This window comes from Acartia tonsa, chromosome 11, assembly GCF_053477335.1.
Source record: "Acartia tonsa isolate MP-2025a chromosome 11, ASM5347733v1, whole genome shotgun sequence".
Classification (NCBI taxonomy): Eukaryota; Metazoa; Arthropoda; class Copepoda; order Calanoida; family Acartiidae; genus Acartia; species Acartia tonsa.
The window spans coordinates 5,529,708-5,551,315 of record NC_137270.1 but is presented as its reverse complement, the minus strand read 5'-3'; the positions used below and the strand labels follow the sequence as shown (position 1 = coordinate 5,551,315).

Sequence of the window (21,608 nt, the reverse complement as noted above, 5' to 3'; positions counted from 1 at the left end):
TTAACAAAATTGCTTTCTGCTATTGTGTACCGACTTCGCTGTGTTAATATTTCTGACGTTCTTGGCTGATTCTCTTATAAATCTTATCTAAAGTCGGCACCGGGTCTCCACCCTATTGGTGGGGTTTCATAAGGATTGTGTCCCCTCTATTCTTTTACTTTAACCTTACCATCGTTTAAACACTTTTTTTTTGCAGGATTGCATGAACATGTTTAAGGTTGCTACAATGGAAAGTTGTGTCAACTCTGTATTCATACAGGAATCCTTAAACAGTCTATATCAGGTCGGTTACATTAATAATTGTACTTTTAAATTCAGTTTTAGATATTCAATTTTAAGTGAGTTAGCCAGTAGAATATTTTAGTGTTATTATATCTATTTTATTGTAAAAGATAGTTTTTTAAAGAAATATATAGGCTTTTCATTTAAATTTATGACACAATTTCACGATTTTATAGACGTTGTCAGTTTTTATAAAAGTAAATTTTTATTATTGAAATCTGTTTTATTTTGTAACATAAGAATTTTATATAAAATTAAATTACATTTTGAATCCCTATCATGAAAAAACGACGGAGTATTTAGCAACCAATAATATCTCGGAAATTAAAACTTTGTCAATTATAAATGACATCCAGCTCTCAACTTACTTTGTCCGCCAGTCTCTCTGCAATGCTACATTGGTTTATTGTAATGTAACAAGGATGACAACATCCATAAAAGCGAAGCACTGAAACGGTAGGACAAACGGACATTAACACTTGTATAATGTCAGAACTGAATAGTCAGAATATAAATGTATAAGAATCGAAGCAAAATTGTAAGTAAAATTGTTGAAAAACTGCTTGATACAGAATAATGTTTATGGACATACGTACAACTGTAGGACTTGCTTATAGAGCTGCTTCGCTTATAAAATTGTACTTTGTTGTCCCAGGAATCAGTCTACCAAAAATCAGATCAATCGGATTATTAGATCACATAAAAATTAGTTGTTAAAAAAGTAAAAAAAATCATCATGTTTAAAATGGACGTACGGACATTCTTGTAATGATTATAGAGTTGCTACGCTTTTTAAATCGTACCTAACTACTACAGAAATCACCATGCAAAGTTAAAAATCAATAGGAAAATTCTAACATGCCTAAATTAACGAAAAAAGCTATCCGTTACGGACGGACGGACCGACCCTAATTATATAGAAAAGCTTCGCTTTTAAAAATTTAGTTATTTTCTATCTCTTAACCTTTTATTTTTTTCTTCTCCTTTATTATGACCACAGATCATCTATATAGCTTTCTTAGTCCTTTTAATCCATCATTTTTGTGTGGCTTATTGCTTATGAATTTTGTCATCCTTGTCTATAGAGAAAAAGAACAATTTAATGAGAGAGATAATTGAATAAGGTTTGTGCTAAATTTTTGCAATACTTTCGGAATCAAGTAAATTCACAACATTCCAATTTATTGGGGTAGAGAAAATATTATTCTTTAAAATAAAGCAGTAGGCATTGTCTTTCCATTATGATCTTACTAAACATTAAAGCGAGTGAAATATTGTTTTTTTTAAATCATTTTTCTCATTTTCGCCATAAACAAGCCTTGAAAGCCACCTTTAAGTTGCAAGGCAATCAACAAGTCATAGCTTAAAAATCTGTTTGATGACTAAACCTTTTCCTAATGTAATATTCCATTTTATTTATGTCCTGGTGGAGGATAATTGTCCGAGATCAGGGGTTTGTTGGATCTAAGGTTAAATAAATGATTTGATTTGTATCATATTTAGGCTGCTAAACTTGTTTAAATTTGTTAGTGTACACTCACAGTTTATCTGGGGCTGCTGATATAAAATGAAAAGAATTACTTTTCTCGTATTCATTTGAATCCGGTGGATAGGAACCGGTTCTCATGAATACGAAATAGCTATGTCTAGCATCGTATTATATCCAGTTTTCTACGAATATAGAAATGTACAATCATAAGATTAAAACTAGCTTTTTTAGCCGGTGCCTTCGGCACCACGGGGCTAAAAAAACTAGTTTTAATCTTATAATTGTACATTCTATATCCGCGGAAAGCCGTTTATAATACGATACGAGAAATAACTATTCTCGTATTCATTCGAATCCGGTGGATAGGAACTTTTTTAGCCGGTGCCTTCGGCACCCCGGGGGCTAAAAAAACTAGTTTTAATCTCATAATTGTACATTCTATATCCACAGAAAGCCGTTTATAATACGATGCGAGAAATAACTATTATTAGGTCAAGGTCCCTCTCAATAGATTCTCTAACTGGAATACATAACAACGTAGCAATCACGACTTTCTGTCCCAAAGTATTGTTTTAGAAATTATCATACCTATCCCAAATTTAGTTAGTAGATTATTACTATGAATTTCTTTAACTTAAATATGCTATTCTATTTATTGACAATACATGCAACAAAATTCAACATGACAGCTTGTTTTTATGCTGCTACTGCAGGGATATGCTACTGTGATGATCATAATAAAATTGTGCATCATTGTCCCTGTCTTTGATATGTGACAAGCTTTTTCAAGCAACATTTTTTTTGGCAAAATCAGGAAAAAGCTTTTTGCAACATTCTTCGGGTTGATTAAAATGCTAACTATTTGCAAATCAATCATTGCAATTTAAACAAATCTTTTAGATCTAATTTAATTGATTTTAATTGTTAAAAGAACTTAAAATAAAATTGTTTTATTTTACTGTCTGATTGCTCAATGAACATGAATAGTAATGTTTAAATCTGATTTTTTGCAAAATTTTGTGATTTAGGAGACTTTTACCTGCTACCCCAAATATTATTTGAAACTTTTGCTTATTTTCTATACATTATTTCTGTGTATTAATGCTCAAAATGTCACATTGAGCAAGGAATAGATAGTTTATTTTTTCCTTACCTATGCCTGGACTGAGCTATTTAAAAACGGATGTACTTGCCCTTGTTATAGAAAAGCAGTGCCTCTAAAATTGGTTAAAGCTAACGCGTTTATTTATTATGAACAAAAGCGTGCATAGGGTTTTGTCAGTGGGTGTATTTTTTGAATGGGTGAAAAGGAAAAGCAGGCCTTTTAATCTAAAATTGAGGGGTGTATTAACACCCCCCATACACCCCATTTTTGTATGCTATGATTGTTTTATAGCTAGAACGGATAGAAACGAGTTTTAAAAATTCACAATTTTTCGTAAATCTAAAACTATAAATTAAAAATAAAAATTTGATGGAAAAAAATGTCATTGAGACTAAAACAATTTAAAGCAATATAATTTAGAAAAAAAGAACTTCATTATAATCTTAGTGTATAATATGGTGAAAAATAGCTTTCTCAAAATATGTTGCTAGTGTTTAAACTATGTATCTCTAAACGCGAATCTTATCTTTGAATTTGGTCTGTAAGTTAGTGCTACAGCAAATTTACTATACCCACCTATAAAAGAAAATTCTCAGTGGTTTGTGTTTTATGATTTTGTTAAAAATATTTTAGGTTCTACTAATTTTTATATACCTAATAATCATATGGTGTAATTTATTAGCTTAGCTTTTTTGGTTGTTGTCATCCTTGTTCTTTGTAAGAAAGAAAAATTGCTTTGTTATGACGTAATTCTAGGGGAAAAAATCTTTTCTCATAACGTAACAATGTTTATGTTTTGCTATAAACTGGATATTTTTAGTCAATGTCACAAGAGTTTCTTTTTTTCGCACAGTCATGTTATGAATTTGTGTTTCTTATGCCTTGTTGTATCAATAACAGCCATACATACGTTGTATACATGTCATCATAGACGTCCAAGGAGGGGGGGTAATGGGGTGATTACCCCCCCCCAAAAAAAATTTTTTTTTTGAAATTTTCAATTTTTACTCCCCCCCCAAATAAAAAAAAATGCCTCTATGAAATAAAGATTACCCCCCCCCCAAAATTTTTATTTTCAAAATTTTACCCCCCCCCCACAAAAAAAAAAGCTTGGACGCCCCTGCATGTCATACCCTTTTTTTTATTTAAACGACAATTTTCAGAGATTTTAAGATTAAGACAATAAACTATTAATTTACTTACAAATATAAATTATTAGTTTAAAAGTTTGAACACTATATGATGGATAATGTCAACAACTAAACTTCCAAGTTCAGTTTAAATCAAATAAGTATGATTTAACTTTAAAATGATAAAAATGTTTTGTTCATGTGAAGGAAACGAAGTTGCGGGTTTCGTGGTATTTTCACATTAGCTTTTGAAAGGTTATTTTAGGTTAGGTTTTAGTTAGGTAAGGTGATTACCTCGCAGGGCAGGACATAGGAGAAAGGCTACTGTGAAAATATGACGAAACCCGCAACTTCGTTTCCTTCACATGACCCAAATGTCTTTATGTTTCAGAATGGGTGATGTTAGAATGCCTACAAACTGGCGTAAGCCTAGGGTAAGTCACACATAATAGATTTATTACAATAGATAGTCAATCAGAAACAATACTCATTCCAACTTTAACATATCATAGCGATAAAATTCTAGTTTGTTCATCCAGTAAGAGGGGAGGGGATGGGGTTAAGTGTTAAGTGGGAGGAAGGAAGCGTTTTTTTTAGCCCGCTTCAAGTTTTATTTCATTTGAGAACATGAAAATCTGGTGCAAGGATCATGCAATAATATATTAATTTAATTGGGTATTAAAATGTTATATTCATGTTATTTTTCAAAAATTGTTTTGTTAAAGACAAAAATGCTAGAAATATCTGAAATGAGTAAAAAATACTTGATTTAAGACTAAAATGAAATAAAATTTGATTTAGTCTCGCATCTATGATTACAACAGAGATTTTGGGGGCACCTACTATCAACCTATGCTGAGCTATTTAGATTCCAAGGTAAATATTATTTTGGAGATACCTACTATCAACCCATGCTAAGCTATTTAGATTCCAAGGTAAATATTATTTTGGAGACACCTACTATCAACCCATGCTAAGCTATTGATATTCCAAGGAAAATATTATTTTGGAGGCACCTAATATCAACCTATGATAAACTATTTAGATTCCAAGGTAAATATTATTTTGGATTACCCTAATATCAACCTATGCTGAGCTATTTAGATTCCAAGGTAAATGTTATTTCAGAGGCACCTACTATCAACCTATGCTGAGCTATTTAGATTCCAAGGTAAATATTATTTTTGAGGCACCTACTATCAACCTAAGCTAAGCTATTTAGATTCCAAGGTAAATATTATTTTGGAGGCACCTACTATCAACCTATGCTGAGCTATTAAGATTCCAAGGTACACAGTGGGATCTTTTGCCAAAAAACGGGACATTAAGGGTAGACAAAAGTAAACATCAAGAAAAAAGCTTGTATTTGACAAAATGATGTAATTTCTTTTGCTTTAACTCAAAAATAACATAAATTTTGCTCCTGTTAACTTCTAATGTGCATTTGGTATGTACGTCTTGCTGTTTTGGAGGAGCGAAGCTACCCTATTTTTAAAAAATTAAAACTTCATAACTTTAGTTAAGATAGGAATATTTTAACAAAATCAACGTCTATGTAAATATTTCTTCAATGCAAACAATGTTTGTGAACATGAATATAGCGTCAGGTGCACCCAGTTCGAGTCCCGGCATTTTTAGGTAGGTCCAGTGTAAGTAAAATAGGACACTTATAAGGCATGTTTTCAAATGTTTTTTTACAGATATAAACAACAATAACATAATTTTCAAAACACTTTTGATTTTGTGTTAATACCTTTATTCTAAGTCTAGCTATCTTCATTTAAATTTTGTATAAGAATATAAACATATTACTAATATTATATTCTCTCTCAAACGTATATTTCTCTCTCTCTCTCTGATACGTATATAATGTTTTTGCAATATTATAATTAATTCGCACATTTGAATTTCTGCTGGACCAAAACCAGTTAGAAATACAAATTTTTTTAGAACACATGAAATTTAGCAAATTTAATTACTAAAATAAAATTATTTATAAGTCATTTTTATTTAACGACTCCTTTAACCCTTAAATGTCCATTAAAACCGCGAGAACGGCAAAAATCGTTAAAAATCTCGCCAACGGCGGCAAATAACGGGGTAACGGTTGGCCGGAGGCAAATAATGCAGAAGTTAAGAAAGTTCCGCCTTAAAAAGTTAGAAAACATTGCAGAGATGACTTTGGGCTCTAAAATGACTCCTTCCCCCTCTAACGGGGGAAAATTTGAAATTAACAAGAACAAAATTGTTCAAACCATGCAATGTAAAATGCTCAATTACTCAAAAACGGACAAGAGGCCCCAGGTTGTGAAAACTGTTTAATACACAATACATGTTGTATATTGATATTATTATTGCAAAACCCGGGGCCTCCTGTCCGTTTTTGTGTAAAATGGAGAAAACTGATTTTTTGGGGTTAAAAATCTTAATATTTTTGGTGAAATTTTCTCACAAAATGTCAATTTACACCACCAAAAAAATATTTTTTTAAAATTTTTCTTTAATTAGACATTGGTACAGGTATCTGAAAAGTACCTCAATCAAAAATTATTTTCATAAGATGAACATAAATGTATTTTTTGTTGCTTTGAAAAAATTGTGTAAAAAAATCTGGAAAATCATCAAAACTGAAAAGAAATTTTTCACTACCTTTTTTAAAAATGGCATAAATCCGCCAAAAATGAATATTTTTTAAAAATTTCTTTTCTAGCTGTCTACTTACAGCCATTATTAATTCCTAGGATAGATAAAAGTCAATTTTAAATTTTTTGGATGTCCCGATTTTTTTCAAAAGATCCCACTGTGAGGTAAATACTATTTTGGAGGCCGCTACTATCAACCCATGCTCAGCTATTTAGATTCAAATGTAAATATTATTTGGAGGCAACTGCTATCAACCTATGCTAAGCTATTTAGATTTCAAGGTAAATATTATTTTGGAGTACCCTACTATCAACCTATGCTAAGCTATTTAGATTCCAAGGTAAATATTATTTTGGAGTACCCTACTGTCAACCTATGCTAAGCTATTTAGATTCCAAGAAAAATATTATTTTGGAGGCACCTAATATCAACCTATGCTGAGCTATCTAAATTCCAAGGTAAATATTATTTTGGAGTACCCTACTATCAACCTTTGCTAAGCTATTTAGATTCCAAGGTAATTATTATTTTGGAGGCACCTACTATCAACCTATGCTAAGCTATTTAGATTCCAAGGTAGATATTATTTTGGAAGCACCTACTATCAACCTATGCTAAGCTAATTAGATTCCAAGGTAAATATTATTTTGGAGGCACCTACTATCAACCTATGATAAGCTATTTAAATTCCAAGGTAGATATTATTTTGGAGGCACCTACTATCAACCTATGTGAGGTATCTAAATTCCAAGGTAAATATTATTTTGGAGGCTCCTACTATCAACCCATGCTAAGCTATTTAGATTCCAAGGTAAATATAATTTTGGAGACACCTACTATCAACTCATGCTAAGCTATTTAGATTTCAAGGTAAATATAATTTTGGAGACACCTACTATCAACCCATGCTAAGCTATTTAGATTCCAAGGTAAATATTATTTTGGAACAACAACCCAATGCTTAAGCCAAAATTGTGTTAAAGAGGATTGTAATCTCACCCTGGCAAAAATTAAGAAAGGTGGATAACCCCTCTTTTACAGGGGTCAAAACACCTACTATAGCGGCCAAGGGGGTTCAGGTAGTTTTAAAAGTCACAAAAGGATGTTTGTTTGTAAAATTATGTAGGGTTTTTTTTCCCCTGAACCCCTCCAATATTGGTTTATGGGAGGTATATAACATGGGAAAACTTTGTAACTTTGTGTAAGCAACTTGCTTCAGCAAAGCCCTACTAAAATGGTTTAGCCGATCCTTGTTAAAATTTTTTTTGTATCTAGGAGAGACAAGGAATATTTTTTGAGAAGCCAACTGAGAGGATTCACTTCCCTGACAGTGCCGAACTTAGAAAGAAGGACAGGTGAGGGTTTTTTCAGTAGCGAATCTGCTATATAATTAGGGTATATTGGTTCGTCCGTATGTCTGTCAAGTGATGATAACGCCCGCTTGCCTGTCATTTTTCAGTCAGTGAAGAAATAAGAAAGATAAATAAGGAAATAATAATTTTAGCAAGGCTATATACCCGTACAATCGTCCATCTGTAAAGTACTTTATTCAGGGATGTAGACAGCATCGGACTGTAAATAACGCTGTTGCCCAAAATTTTATAACCATGCTGTCTTAATTGTTGGCTCCAAAATTTTTGTTACTTGAATGAATAAGATTAGTTGGTTTCAAACTAATCAAAATTTTTTAACCAATAAGATTAATTTATGAAAGAAGATCCTTGATGTTAATTGAAAAATTTCTTTAACAGTTTATTGTTATTTTATTTCAGAGATGAGGTGACCAACTTCCCTGATATTGACACCTTTTTGATCAAGGTAAATTCATACACCATTTTTTTTTATAAAGTCGATATAAGAACTGAAGAACATTGCAGCTGCTGGCAGTTGAAAGCCAAAACTTAAGCCTAGAAGTAGTGTTTATAAAAAGACAAGACAAATTTTAGCTATTATTTGTGTTCAAAGAAATTTAAAACCACAGCATTTAACAGATGCAAATTAATACTCAAGACAGTTATCGGTAAAACTTTTTTTTTGTGTTAGAAAGGCTAGCTAATCGCAATTGGAGTTTTAAAAATCTTTCCTAAGAGTTAAAGTTAAAGCTTTAACCTAACCAAAAATGTATAGATAGATAGACAGACAGACAAACCCAAGATTATTCAGGCTATTGGATTTGTTATTACTTGGATCTTACACCAGATAATTTTGTACTCTATTTAGTGAAACTCAAAGCTGGCTAAAAAAAGTAAACCTCAATCCACCCCCTCTACCTCTGAATGAACGCACTGACCTATAAATGATGTCCATGTTAGCAACCTAAATTGGCGACAATTTAACCCTTGTTATAATATCCACATATATTTTATATCCATTTTCAGGCCTATGCCCAACAGGCTAAGGAAATGAACTCTGCAACAGGTAAAGAACAACCTAAAAGACAAACATTTATCATTTTTACCCTTTATCAGACAAAATTCAATTTGCAGGAACAATTTTATACTTTTTTTTATTAACCCTTCTGATTCGGAGGTATTTTTATCAATTTGTTCTATATAAATCAAATCAAAACATACTTTTTATTATGACTTAAAAATTAGAAAGTACATTAGTAGAATTTTTATATCATATCTATATGACAATTGACAACAACAAAAAATCAACTTTTTCGTTGATGCTTTTTTATATTCGCTAAATGGATTTTCGCTATTTTGACCCCATGACGCTTTTATATTGACAAAATACTTTATTCTTTAATAAAAAATAGCTGGAGCAATTAAAAATGCTTTTCATAACTTAAAAAGGTTGTAAAATTTAATATTTAAAAATGGTGTAAATATTTAAGAAGTAGAAATCCGGGATTTTGGGGGCTTTTTAGATTATTATTTATAAAAAGACGTTATAAGTATAATATTATATCAAATGGACGCGCTTTTCAAACAACCCTTTGATATTAGATAATTTTTCCCCTTGACTATTTTTATGTATGTATTTGCTTTATCTAAAAAAATACAGATGTACAATATATAATTATATGTAAAAAAATGCAATCATTTTTCAAAAATGTTTTTTTAAGTGAGTGACAGTTTAGCTAATGCTCATAGTATTTTTTATTATATGTAGTACATCTGTATGCTAGTGATTATATGAATGTGACCCCCTTTGTTTCAGCCCATACTCAGGCCGTGATGTTGAGAAGCAGCAGGGACCCCGCCACCCTCAATCCTAAGCTTACCTCGGCCATGCTCAGAGATCATTACGTCAGAGAGATCAAGCTTATGAAGGTGGGCTCTGTCAACAGAGCTTACTAGCAAGAAGGACAGTTTCATCATACAACATCCGCCACCGGCGCCATTTTGAAATCAGCTGATTTGGCATCAACAACAAAATTTGGCGCCAAAAATTATAATTCGGCTCCTTTTTTTCAAGCAATCAAATTGGCGCCATTTTTAATGTGTCAAATCAGCTGATTTCAATTTCTTCATGTAAAATACAGGTGTATAAACTTGTTAAATCAGTGAAATTGTCATGTCCTCTATTATGTCTTGTTACTGCATGTTTAACATTCTTTGTCCTGTTTAATGCTTGCATGCTTGATCATAGTATAGCTTTATAATGCACAATTATTTCATTTCAGGAAAATAAAAAGGATTGAGATGTTGATAAAAGTTAACATTTATTATGTTAAAAATGTCTAGTATCTCTAGTTATATAAATATTTTATTTCTAAAAAAAAGTTAAACGTTATTATTTTGCTTGCTTGCTCTTAAAATTAAAGTTTAAAATTTTTATTTGTTATGAATGTTATTAAAATCTAAATTCCTCATTTGATATTAAGTTTTTATCCCTATCCTATAAATCAAATTATAATTATTTATTTAAGGGTCTGAAAAACTAATGGGCGTTTCAAATAGAACCAAGGGTTGAAATTAGCTGTTAGCTGTAGGTTATACCACAACATAGCATCATACTCATTTAAAGAAAGCTCTGATTTTAAAATTTCTTAGACACTTTAAATAACTGACCTCCAAAAGTAATTATCTGGATTTATTTTTCTTATTGGTTATACCTTACTCCTGCATCTAGATTTTTCTTTACTTTGAAAGTTCAAATATAATTTCATAAAAAAATGATTATTCCCAATTAACCATTGAACTAAATCCTCATTTGTCCAATAATTTGATGATGTCCAATTAAAAAACCTCAGAATTTGTACTGATCAAGTGCAGAAACCTAACAAAAGAATTTATGTAGAAAATGGACTGTAGTTTTATTGTAACTTTATTTACAGAAATCATAAGTTTTAAGAACATAATTATATTTGTATTAAAAGCTATTGATCCATCTCAACCTAACATTACTTTATTAAAATAACATCTTTGTACAGGCCAAATTATATTTTTGTAAATCTTTATATTCTATGATCAGGTTTCAGTTCTTGAACATGATTCAACTCTGAGGTCCTTCAATGTCCAATTTAATTTAAACTTTCCTCCTCATAACTTTCAAAGATGAACAATATTTAGCACTTATTATAATAAAAATAATTAGTTTGTAATGCTACATTGGACAGAAATATCCTTGTGTTTCCGTATCAAAAGGAATAGCTATTGTTGGACTTATTTCTTTGTAATTTTTTTCAAAGAAAGTTATTATATGAAAATGTCGTGTTGATGTTCGTATCCGTTTTTGTTAGCTCTGGTCTACTTGATAAGTATTGTTCATCTTATTTAAAGTTAAAAGACAAAATTAATTTAAATAAGATTTTTATGTAAACCTAATATTGACCGATAATAACCTCCATTTTTATAATTTTTAGTAAAAGTTCGTACAAATCTGATAAAGGGCTGGACCTCAATGAAAAGTTGTCCTCATATTGTGGGGGACAATGCCCAAACTCATTATGATAATATGAGGTAAGTTGACTCGGTTTACCTCAAGTACCTAGTCTAGCGCAAAAATCCCTCTTTCTCCTAATTTTGATTAGATAAAGAAAAATATGGGAGAGGGGGTGATTTTTTTCTGAAAACTGAATAAAAGTTTCTTTTGAAATAAAGAGACATCTGGTGTTTTAATTTGGAAACACAACTGTTAAAGAGCCATCTATCTTTCATAAATTAAACAACGATTAAGGCTGTACAGAGACGCGTAGTGTGAAGCATCTAAACTAAATTTTGTGTAGGCTAGCTAAAGGAGAGGCTCCTGGAAATTTTACTTTTCGTATTATGACTGCTGCTAGTAAATTTTTGTTTAATTAAGACAATAAAACTAGCTGAAATAATTCAGACTGCTAAATTCTATAATCTTATCTTTTTTCACAACTAAAATTGACTCTCTCCCCCCCCCCCCCTTAATGTGTTACCTTAAGAGCCATCTATCTTTCATGAATTAAACTACAATTGAGTCTGTACAGTGACGCCTAGTGTCAAGTTTCTGAACTATTTTTTTCTAATTTAGGCTAGCTAAAGGAGAGGCTCCTGGAAGAACTCAGTGCAACTACTACATCAACCAACTAAGCACCATGAAGGTAAGCTTTTATAAGCCATTTTCATCAGATGCAGCTGGAAATTTATTTTTCGTATTATGACTGCTGCTGGTCAATTTTTGTTTAATTAAGACGAAAAAACCAACTGCTGTAATTCAGAATGCTGAATTCTATATTCTTACAGATATGCTGAGAGATGCTAAGCATTGATGGATTTATTATTACTTGGATCTTACATTTTCTTGTTCTCTTAAATAACGATTTCCCTGTTTAAACCCCCTTACCCCATCCCCTCCTACTGGATGAGCAAACCGACCAATAAACGAGTTCCATTTAGCAAGCTGATTGACTGACAATTTTTCCCCTGTCATAATATCCACGTATATTCAACATCCATTTAAGCATCTTAATAAATGAAATATATGATTAACAAGGATGACAACATCCATAAGTAGCGAAGCTCAAAAATTAAGATTGTATATCAGGAAAAAAATACTATAAAGCAGTGTCATATAATAAATATTAATATTGGTAAAATAGGGAAATCATCACACCTTTAAAATCACGCAACCTTATAATCACAATGTAAATATTAGATGGGCATATATAGTGGGAATCTTCACTAAAAATTTCAGCTGTCTATCTTGAATAGGAGCCGAGAAAATCACGTTTCCCCAAATTCATTAATTACGGACAGACGGACGGACATTGTGAATAATAGAGTAGCTTCGCTACTAAAAATGTAAAACTTTACTTGAAGAGTACTTTACCTTGCTTTGTTCTGAAACCTTTAAAACAGCATTTTCAAAACGAAGTTGTACAAAGTAATATTTAAAAAAATCTTTTAGTTAAGTTTAATATAGTTTAACTATAAGTTTAATACTTCTTAAACGAATTAAACTAAAATTTTGTATTATTCACAAAGTAGTTAGTACAATATTGTAATATTTTTTGCAGCAAGTTTTATCTATAATAGAAAGTATGAAAACGCGTAGCTAAAAAAATGATAAAAACCTACAAAAGGATTTAGAAGCAATTAGAAAATTTTGAGAGGTTTCGTGATTATCTCTTCAAAAAAATAACCGAAATTAATAGAGAAAATAAAATTAAGTGTACCAAAATGTATAGTTTGCATTTGTTTCTAATTTAAGATAAGAAATTCCATAAGTTATTGGGCCAAATCTTTCTAAAACCTAGTTTGCATAGGATGAAAGTAGTATGTAAGACATAGATTTGACCTATTGTCTTTTAAGATACAAACGGATGCACCCCTAGCATCTAGGGACTCTGTCTTTAAAGAGGTAGGAAGGGAGTAACAAAATAGCCTAAAATCATCACAATCAGTTCTGTAGTTTTCGAAATCTTGAGGTTCAGACAAAAAAGAATTATTTTATATAATAGGCTAGGTGCACCGTATGTAGAGTCAAGTAAATGACTAGTTTTAGGTGAGCGGAGTATTAATTTAGAGAAACCTTTGAAGAAGAATAGTTATTTCACGCATCGTATTATAAACAGCTTTCCGCGGATATAGAATGTACAATTTTATATTGCAGAAAGCTGGATATAATACGATGCTAGACATAGTTTTTTTCGTATGGATGAGAACCGGTTCCTATCCACCGGATTCGAATGAATGCGAGAAAAGTATTTCCATTATTTTAGGTTGGCAGGGACTGGAGAAGACAGTGCAAAGAAAACCATATGAAAAATGTCTATTCAGGTAATGTAGTTGAATGTAGATCTAACCAAGAAATTCAGCAGTAAACACGCAGGTATAAGGTATAACCAACAAGCGAAATTAATCTAAAATAATATTTGGGGGGCAAATGGAGATGTCGTCAAATTTACGATGTGTTGCCCCCCAACGACAGCTGAAAAACACGTATATGTTTCGCGATTTTTTTCTAAATAATTTTGTTATTGGTATAAGCTGGTAAACACGCCTTCTCATGAAGAATCCTATGGCATAATATTTCAAAATAATTAAACTACAATTCTATACTCTTGAAAAATTATATTGTGGTAGAATTTTTCCTATATTAATAGTCTTAGGGCCTATAAAAAGGGGATGGATTCAAAAAACTGTTTCCTGAATGACTTCAAATTAAAAGAGTCCATTATTCTAACTTAACGTACTTCTTTGCCAAAAGTTTTCAAATTAATCCCCTTTTTTATAGTCACTATAAAGGTCTTCTGTTTTAGGTGACTTCACCTGGGACAGTTTTGATTTTGGCGACGGTGGAGCCCCCACTGACGGAAAATTCTATGATCCTAAGAGAATTGAGGTGGGTAGTACTGACAGATAAACGGATATTAATCAGCCACGAGTAGCTACATACTATTGAATGTTCGTTCATTCTCTTTTTTATTTGCATGGCTCACAAACATGTCTCTGGTACACAAAGTCTTATGAACTCGTTAACTAATTCGTTGGCTCAAAAGGTTAATGCACTTTTATCAAATTTTCATAAATTATTCCAAACAAGTAGTCAATAAACTCAACAGTCCATAATTTAAATCTATAGTAGTGGTTATTTTACACTCTATTACGATCCAAGGTATGTCTGAACTTCTTTGTTAAAATAAAAATAACATCAATATCTTCCATTTAATTGTTAGATTATTATGGTAAAAATTATATTTTAGAGCATCGTTGGATCTATCAAGTTTGTCAACCCAGAAAGAACTATTCCTGTCATATAAACCACCGCAAAACAAATCTTCAAAAAATGATTGTAAAAAATCTTCGAAACCCATGGAAAATCTTCTAAAATTATAGAATTTATATTTCATATCTAATATTGTCTGAAAAATACTTTAAGCTAGCGCAGAAATATTACTATAATGATTAAAAATAATACATTAAAACTTATTTATTTCTATCTGTAATAAATTGTATGTACACCCTTTATCAGTTTTGTAAATTAAGGGAGAGGACAATGAAAGTTAAGTTAATCTACACTCCTACTTCCTTATATGGCAGAGAAATTTGGGAGAAGAATAATTAATCAGCCATTGTCCTATCCCTTTAATCCTATTTAATATATGTTTTCTCTTTTGTAATAATAAATATGTACTCAAATATAAAAATGTATTTAAATCTAAGATCATGTAACTTAGAAATAAATGTTTATAGGTCTAGTATGTTTTTTTTTGTTATATGAAATAGGCTTCTGACAATTCTTGGAAAGATTCTCCTGATTAATAAAATTCTTTTCTAAAACTCCTTTTGTCCGTCCGTCATTCTACACGTTCATTCACAATTTTAGTATAGTAACATGAATATAACTTTAATAATCACGAAACCTCTTTACTAAAAAAATCAATCTTTTTAGATAAAATAATGTTAGGTACTTAAAAAACGTTTGAAAATATATATTTTTTTAAACTTAGTCGTTTCTAATGTTATAAACCTTGTTTAATTTTAACTTAACATAACTTTTACATATTGAAATAATTATCATCTATAATAGTAAAAGTTTATTATATGCATTAAAATGCAAATGAACTTTTATAATCGTATACTCTTGGAAGCGGACCTGCTATATAATTAAGGCTAAACCATAAGTTCGGCTGTTTGTCAAAGCTTTTGTCTTTTAGTTTGCAGTTAAATAATTGTTAACTTATCATTACTGCGCTACTTGCCTTAATTGGCTTTCATAAAATGCATAATTAGTTATTTTCTAATTATACTTGAATTGATATAGAATGTACGTGGATATTATGACTGGAAAAATTGTCGTCCATTTAGGTTTCTCACATTGACATCATTTATTGGTCAGTTCGTTCATCCCATAGGAGGGGAGTAGGTGAGGTAAATGGGTTGGATGCGGGGTGAATTATCGTTATTTTAGCAAGCTACGAGTTTCACTTTATAAGAGTACATGTTAATCTGTTGTATAAGATCGAAGTAATAATAAATCTATTCATTGATACTTTAAATTTACTCCAAGTTGATCTCTTGTATGTTAAAGATGTTGCAGATGGATTTTCATTGCTTCGCTACTTATGTACAAAGTCATTCAGGTTTTTTCATCTATAACTTATGGTTAGAACCTTAAAGATTTTATATATATCTCCAAAATTAACATAATTTGACTTTTTAAAAGAAGTTATAAGGTCAGTGCATCAATGGCGGCCACAGGATATGTGTAAAAATATATTTTCTCGTATTCATTTGAATCCGGTGGATAGGAACCGGTTCTCATGAATACGAAAAAACTATGTCTAGCATCGTATTATATCCAGTTTTCTACGAATATAGAAATGTACAATTATAAGATTAAAACTAGTTTTTTTAGCCCCGTGGTGCCGAAATACGAGAAATAACTATTAAAACACTTTTTAGAAGTAAAGCTTTTCTGTAATTAGAATCGGTCCGTACGTCCGTAATGGATAGATATTTTTGTTAATTTAGGCTTATTAGAATTGTTCTATAGATCTCAAACCTTGCATGATGATTCCTGTAGTAGTTAGGTCCAATTTAGAAAACGTAGCAACTCTGTAATCGTTACCAGAATGTCCGTACTTCCATTTTAAACATGTTGATTTTTAACTTTTTTAACATAAAATTTTTATGCATTATATCATCCGATTGATCTGATTTTTGGAATACTGATTCCTAGAACAACAATGTACAATCGTCTCTATAATCAAGTCATAAAATGTAAGTATATCCTTAAACATTTTCCTTCATGTAAGCAGTTTTCAATAAATTTTCTTACAATATTGTTTCGGATTTTATACATTTATATTTTAATTATTCAGTTCTGACACTCTACAAGTGTTAATGTTAGTTTACTGCCTATCGTTTCAGAGCTTCGCTTTTATGGATGTTGCCATCATTGTGTATTCAATGCCCTGACAATCGTAAAATATTTATTGTTTGGACATATCAAACTTTTGAATTATTTATGAACTCCTGTTTATGTAAATGACTTCTTTATATTAAAGTTGCAGAAGGTCGCAACTCACAAACAATTCTTTGCATATTTAAAGTTAGAATTTCCAAATGCGCCCTTATATATATAAAAACTGGTAAAAAAAAGACCACCAACGTAAAAAAAAGGGGTTGGTTTTGACAGGTTCCTTCAACCCATAAATTGTATAATGAAAGAAGAATACTTTTTATACATTTTTAAGAATAATTAGGAAAAGATGTCTGTCTGAAAAGATCCAAAAATAGTTATCCTTAAAAGGATTTTAGTAGCAAAGCTACAGCATAATTAGAACAAAATTTTGTATAATTATTTATATTCTTAAGAATGTAGATATAATATTATTAGAATATTGTTATGTGGATAAAAAGTCAGTCGTTACCACTTTATTCAATGCTTTATCCTATTATACAAAGTAGTAAGCGTTTTTTGTCTGTCCCGAAGGATCTCGCTAACCGCTTAACCGATATTGTTCTCCTTCTTATAGGTCCTGGGAAGGTTTAAAACTATTTTTTGGGAGTTTGTCTTCACCCTCCTCCCCCCCCAAAAAAATATTTTTTTACTCTTTTAAAACTCAAATTTTAAATGATATAAGGACGACTTTTTTCCCCTCCTACCTTGAGTGCCCCTAGATGCTTCTAGGGGCGCTAGTAGTCCACATATTTGATGGTTTGATGATGGTCATAAGGCTATTTATTACACTTTCTGTTTATTTGAAGGGTTGATTTAATTTTTTTCATATTTTTAAAAATCACCAAACTAACGCACCAACATTTACATTATGATTTTAAAAGAATTTTGCGAAAAAATAATGCATTGATTATAATTATCAAATTATCTATCGAAAGATTTATAAAGAAGAATATGATGACAATCTTTTTTTCTTTTTTCTACTCTTAAAACTATAAAAATCCGCCAAGCGATTGAATGGTTATATATTGTTATCTGATTTTTAAAAGTCTAGATTATGAAAGATATAATTGTTTTAAAATAATCTTATAATAGAATATCTAACCTAGAAACGTCATTAAACTTGAAGTTAATTCATCAAATGTAATTATATCCCATTTTTATTGTTTTCACTCTCCTTTTTAACCAAACCCCAATACCCCTTCCCTTTCCCCACCACCTCTTTCACCACCTCTCCCTGCTTCTTTGAAACCCAAGTCGCTAGTTTGTCTGTCTGAACTGACCGCTATCGTGCATAATATCAAATAAGGTCAAGTAGTGGTAGTAACCTGTTTGCTTAAAATAATGCGCTAAAAATAGATCTAAATATTTACTTAATTAACAGGTCTAAGACTAACTAAGTATTTATTAATTTCGTAACTATTTAAAAGTGCTATGCCCAGTTGGCAGCGTCTAAGATAAAGAAAAGGTTTCTTACCTCAAAGTTTAGTTTTTGATTCTATAATAACAATGACATAATATGAGATATACGTCTCAACTACTATTAACCCCAGTAAAAACTTCAATCTTCTTCATTTTAATATTTATTTCCAAATTTTCGAAAGAAGGCATCTTTCCTCATCAGGGCATTCAAAGAATTATTTTATATACAATCAAACAACAACTGGCATATTATACATCTCATCCAGGCATTTAAATTTTTAACATTATTTATTTCACAATAACAAAATAGATACATTTTTCTATATCAATTCTGACTACACTATGTAAATGTGTTTAAATTACTCGTACTATAATATGTAATTTTCCTGTATATTTTTTTAAGAAACAAAAATTAGGTAGTTGGATTGTTATTCGTGGGGGCGATTGAGAACCTTACTTGATATAGTTATTATGTATTAAACCATCGCGTTGATTGATTTTAAGTTAAAATAAAATTTTAGGTAATCTAAATCTATTTCCTTTTAAACAAATGGACTTTATCTTAACTTTAAAAAAAATCAAATTTAGTAAATAACAAAGATGCCAACATCCATATTAGCGAAGCTGAACAAATCCATCAGTAAGAAACAGAGCAAAAGAAAAATTGGTAATATCCTCTTATAAATATTTTCCGACAGAACCATGAACTCTGGCCGCGGCGCTCGGCATCCTTGCCTGCCTAGCCGCAGCGCTCGGCCCCCTTGCCTGCCTAGCCGCGGCGCTCGTCCCTCTTGCCTGCCTTGGGGGGTGGATACTCAAAGAGGAGAACGCCGAAATATTTTGAGTAATCTCAAAATTAGTGGAACAGAATATTTTTTAGCAAAGTACTCTGAACAAAAAGGTTTTATTTAATATGCTGCAATATATGCTTTAAACGGTATGATTAATATATTCATAGTAACTCTTATAGATGTTTGGCAGATAACATTAATTAGATATCGTCTTAGGAATTATTATTTAAAGAGGTGGATTCTTTTAAAAAGTGTGTTCGACTAATCGCTTAGTGGGGCAAAATTGTTTTGTGATAAATCCACCAAAATCACATTAAAAATCTACAAAAAAATAAACAAAATCATATAAGGGTTATATATGAACATAAGACTTTATTTAATTTTTGTAGATTTTTTATGTGATTTTGGAGGATTTTTCACGAAAACAATTTTGCCCCACTAAGCGATTAGTGGGGCAATTTTTTTAAGAATCCACCTCAGGTTAATTAATAGTATACTAATATTCCGTTAAAACATTATTAACCATTGCTTACGAGCAGACGGCCATACTAACTATAAATATAGAAAGATTAACTTTAAATAAAATCAAAGCATCTATGATTTTTCATTAGATTACAAGAAGTCGAATTTAGAATTTGGCGTTTAAATGGACAAATGGTCAGATCGTTCATCCAGTAGGAAGGAAGGGAATGGGATAAAGAAGGTGGAAAGGGGGAATCGTTATTTTAGCCCGCTGCGAGTTTCACTTTAGTGGAGAACATGAAATTCTGGTGTGAGATCCAAGTAATAATATTTCTCGTATTCATTTGAATATAAAAATGTACAATCATAAGATTAAAACCAGTTTTTTTAGTGGCACCTCGGGGCTAAAAAAAACTAGTTATCCTTAACCCCTTTTAACCAAATCAATCAAACCCCACCCACCCAACCCCCCCTATAGAAATTTGTTTTAATTGACTTCTACCAAAACCACCCCTAATCCTACTAATCAACCCCATTCACCAGGTATTTCAAGGGATAAGACAATGAATGATAAATCGATTTACAATTACAATACGATGTATACAATATACATCCAATTACAATAAACAAAATTAAGGGTTTTTCAAACTAAATTATTGGTAGAAAACTTTTTACACGAACCTAGTAAAAGTGTCTGACGTAAAAAAATTAGCCAATGATAGGCCAGTATACACTGTAATTGACCAATGGTAAAATTTATAGTTGCCTCTCATTGGCTAACTTTTTTTACGTCATAATCAGAGTCAGACACTTTTACTAGGTTCTTTTAACACTGAAATCTTGTACAGTCTAATCGAAATTTAGAATAAGTTCCCAAAGTTTTTAAGCCATCAGAGAAAAGATTGGGGCAAGTATAAATTACAGACCAATAATCCCACCATCCCTGCATTGACTGACTGCCTTAATTTTCATTGTTAAGATTTATATGTCCACAGAATGTAACAAAGTATTTAGATTAAGAATCAACATTACTTTTTATGCTATTATTTCATCATCATAAGACATAAAATCAACATACTCAATTTCATTTAATACAACAGAGTCGACATTATTAATTATGTTTCTTACAAAATTTTGAGTACTTTTCGCCTATCTTAACCCTAATCAAATTTGTCTTAACAAAGATTTGATGCTTAGCCTTTTAAGATTATGTAAAGGATTGTTAACGTAAAATATTTTCCAATATGGCTTCGAAACCGTTTAATATTTGCTGGATTATAACCGGTCCGCAGCCCTACTGAAAAAATCATGTATAGCAAATAAAAAATATAAAGTTGATGTCAGTTTTGTTAGACCGGTCTTTCGCCCCCTCGGGGCTAACAAAACTTATTAAATATTTTTCATTTTAATATCCGCGGAAACTTCTACAGTTTTGTAAGAACATGTACGAAGAAATTACTTTGTAATATCAGATTTGGCTTGGCTGGTAAGTAAAACAAAACCTTTTAGTTCACTTTCCTTGTGCGGTAATAACTTTGTGGCGTTTTTACGTTTCAGCAACTTTTATCTTTAAACCTTACCTACTGTTAAAAAACGTTGCTAATCTATAATTTATGTCTACTTTCAGTCGAGGAGATGGGTTGAATATCTACTCAACAAGTATTATAACTGAAGACTGCTGCTATGTCAGATGCGCGACATAAATAGTAAGAGTACGAGGATTGCCTTGGCCAAAAACAGGCGAAACGCAATACCATGCATAGGTACGACTTTCGGACAAAGTAAATCTGACATTGAAAAAATCATTTAGATGTTCTCTTTTATTTTGTATTTCTGTATAAAACTTTGCTATTATTTTTCTCCATTATAGCCCAAAATCTACTTCATTGTAAAAACACAAGTAGTATTTCTGCCTTTTGGTCATTACGTTAATGAATCAGTTAATTTTATTTATC

The 21,608-nt window shown here is 31.1% G+C and overlaps 1 protein-coding gene across 1 annotated transcript; it reads left to right on the top strand.

Moving 5' to 3' along the window:
• Positions 1-236: 236 nt before the first annotated feature.
• LOC145332536 (uncharacterized) lies at positions 237-15,272 on the top strand. Its single transcript, XM_080177534.1, has 11 exons — positions 237-283; positions 4,398-4,440; positions 4,808-4,882; positions 7,925-8,004; positions 8,422-8,467; positions 9,028-9,067; positions 11,466-11,562; positions 12,104-12,173; positions 13,794-13,851; positions 14,334-14,416; positions 14,778-15,272. The coding sequence occupies exons 2-11, from the start codon at positions 4,399-4,401 to the stop codon at positions 14,832-14,834; spliced, it is 648 nt and encodes a 215-aa protein (XP_080033660.1). The 5' UTR covers positions 237-283; position 4,398; the 3' UTR covers positions 14,835-15,272.
• The last annotated feature ends 6,336 nt before the right edge of the window (positions 15,273-21,608 follow it).

Coding starts and splice junctions, on each gene's coding strand:
- LOC145332536 (XM_080177534.1), top strand. CDS start 4,399: ATGGGTGATGTTAGAATGCCTACAAACTGGCGTAAGCCTAGG. Junction 11,563..12,103: donor ACTCATTATGATAATATGAG/GTAAGTTGACTC, acceptor TTTCTAATTTAG/GCTAGCTAAAGGAGAGGCTC. Junction 14,417..14,777: donor ATGATCCTAAGAGAATTGAG/GTGGGTAGTACT, acceptor ATTATATTTTAG/AGCATCGTTGGATCTATCAA.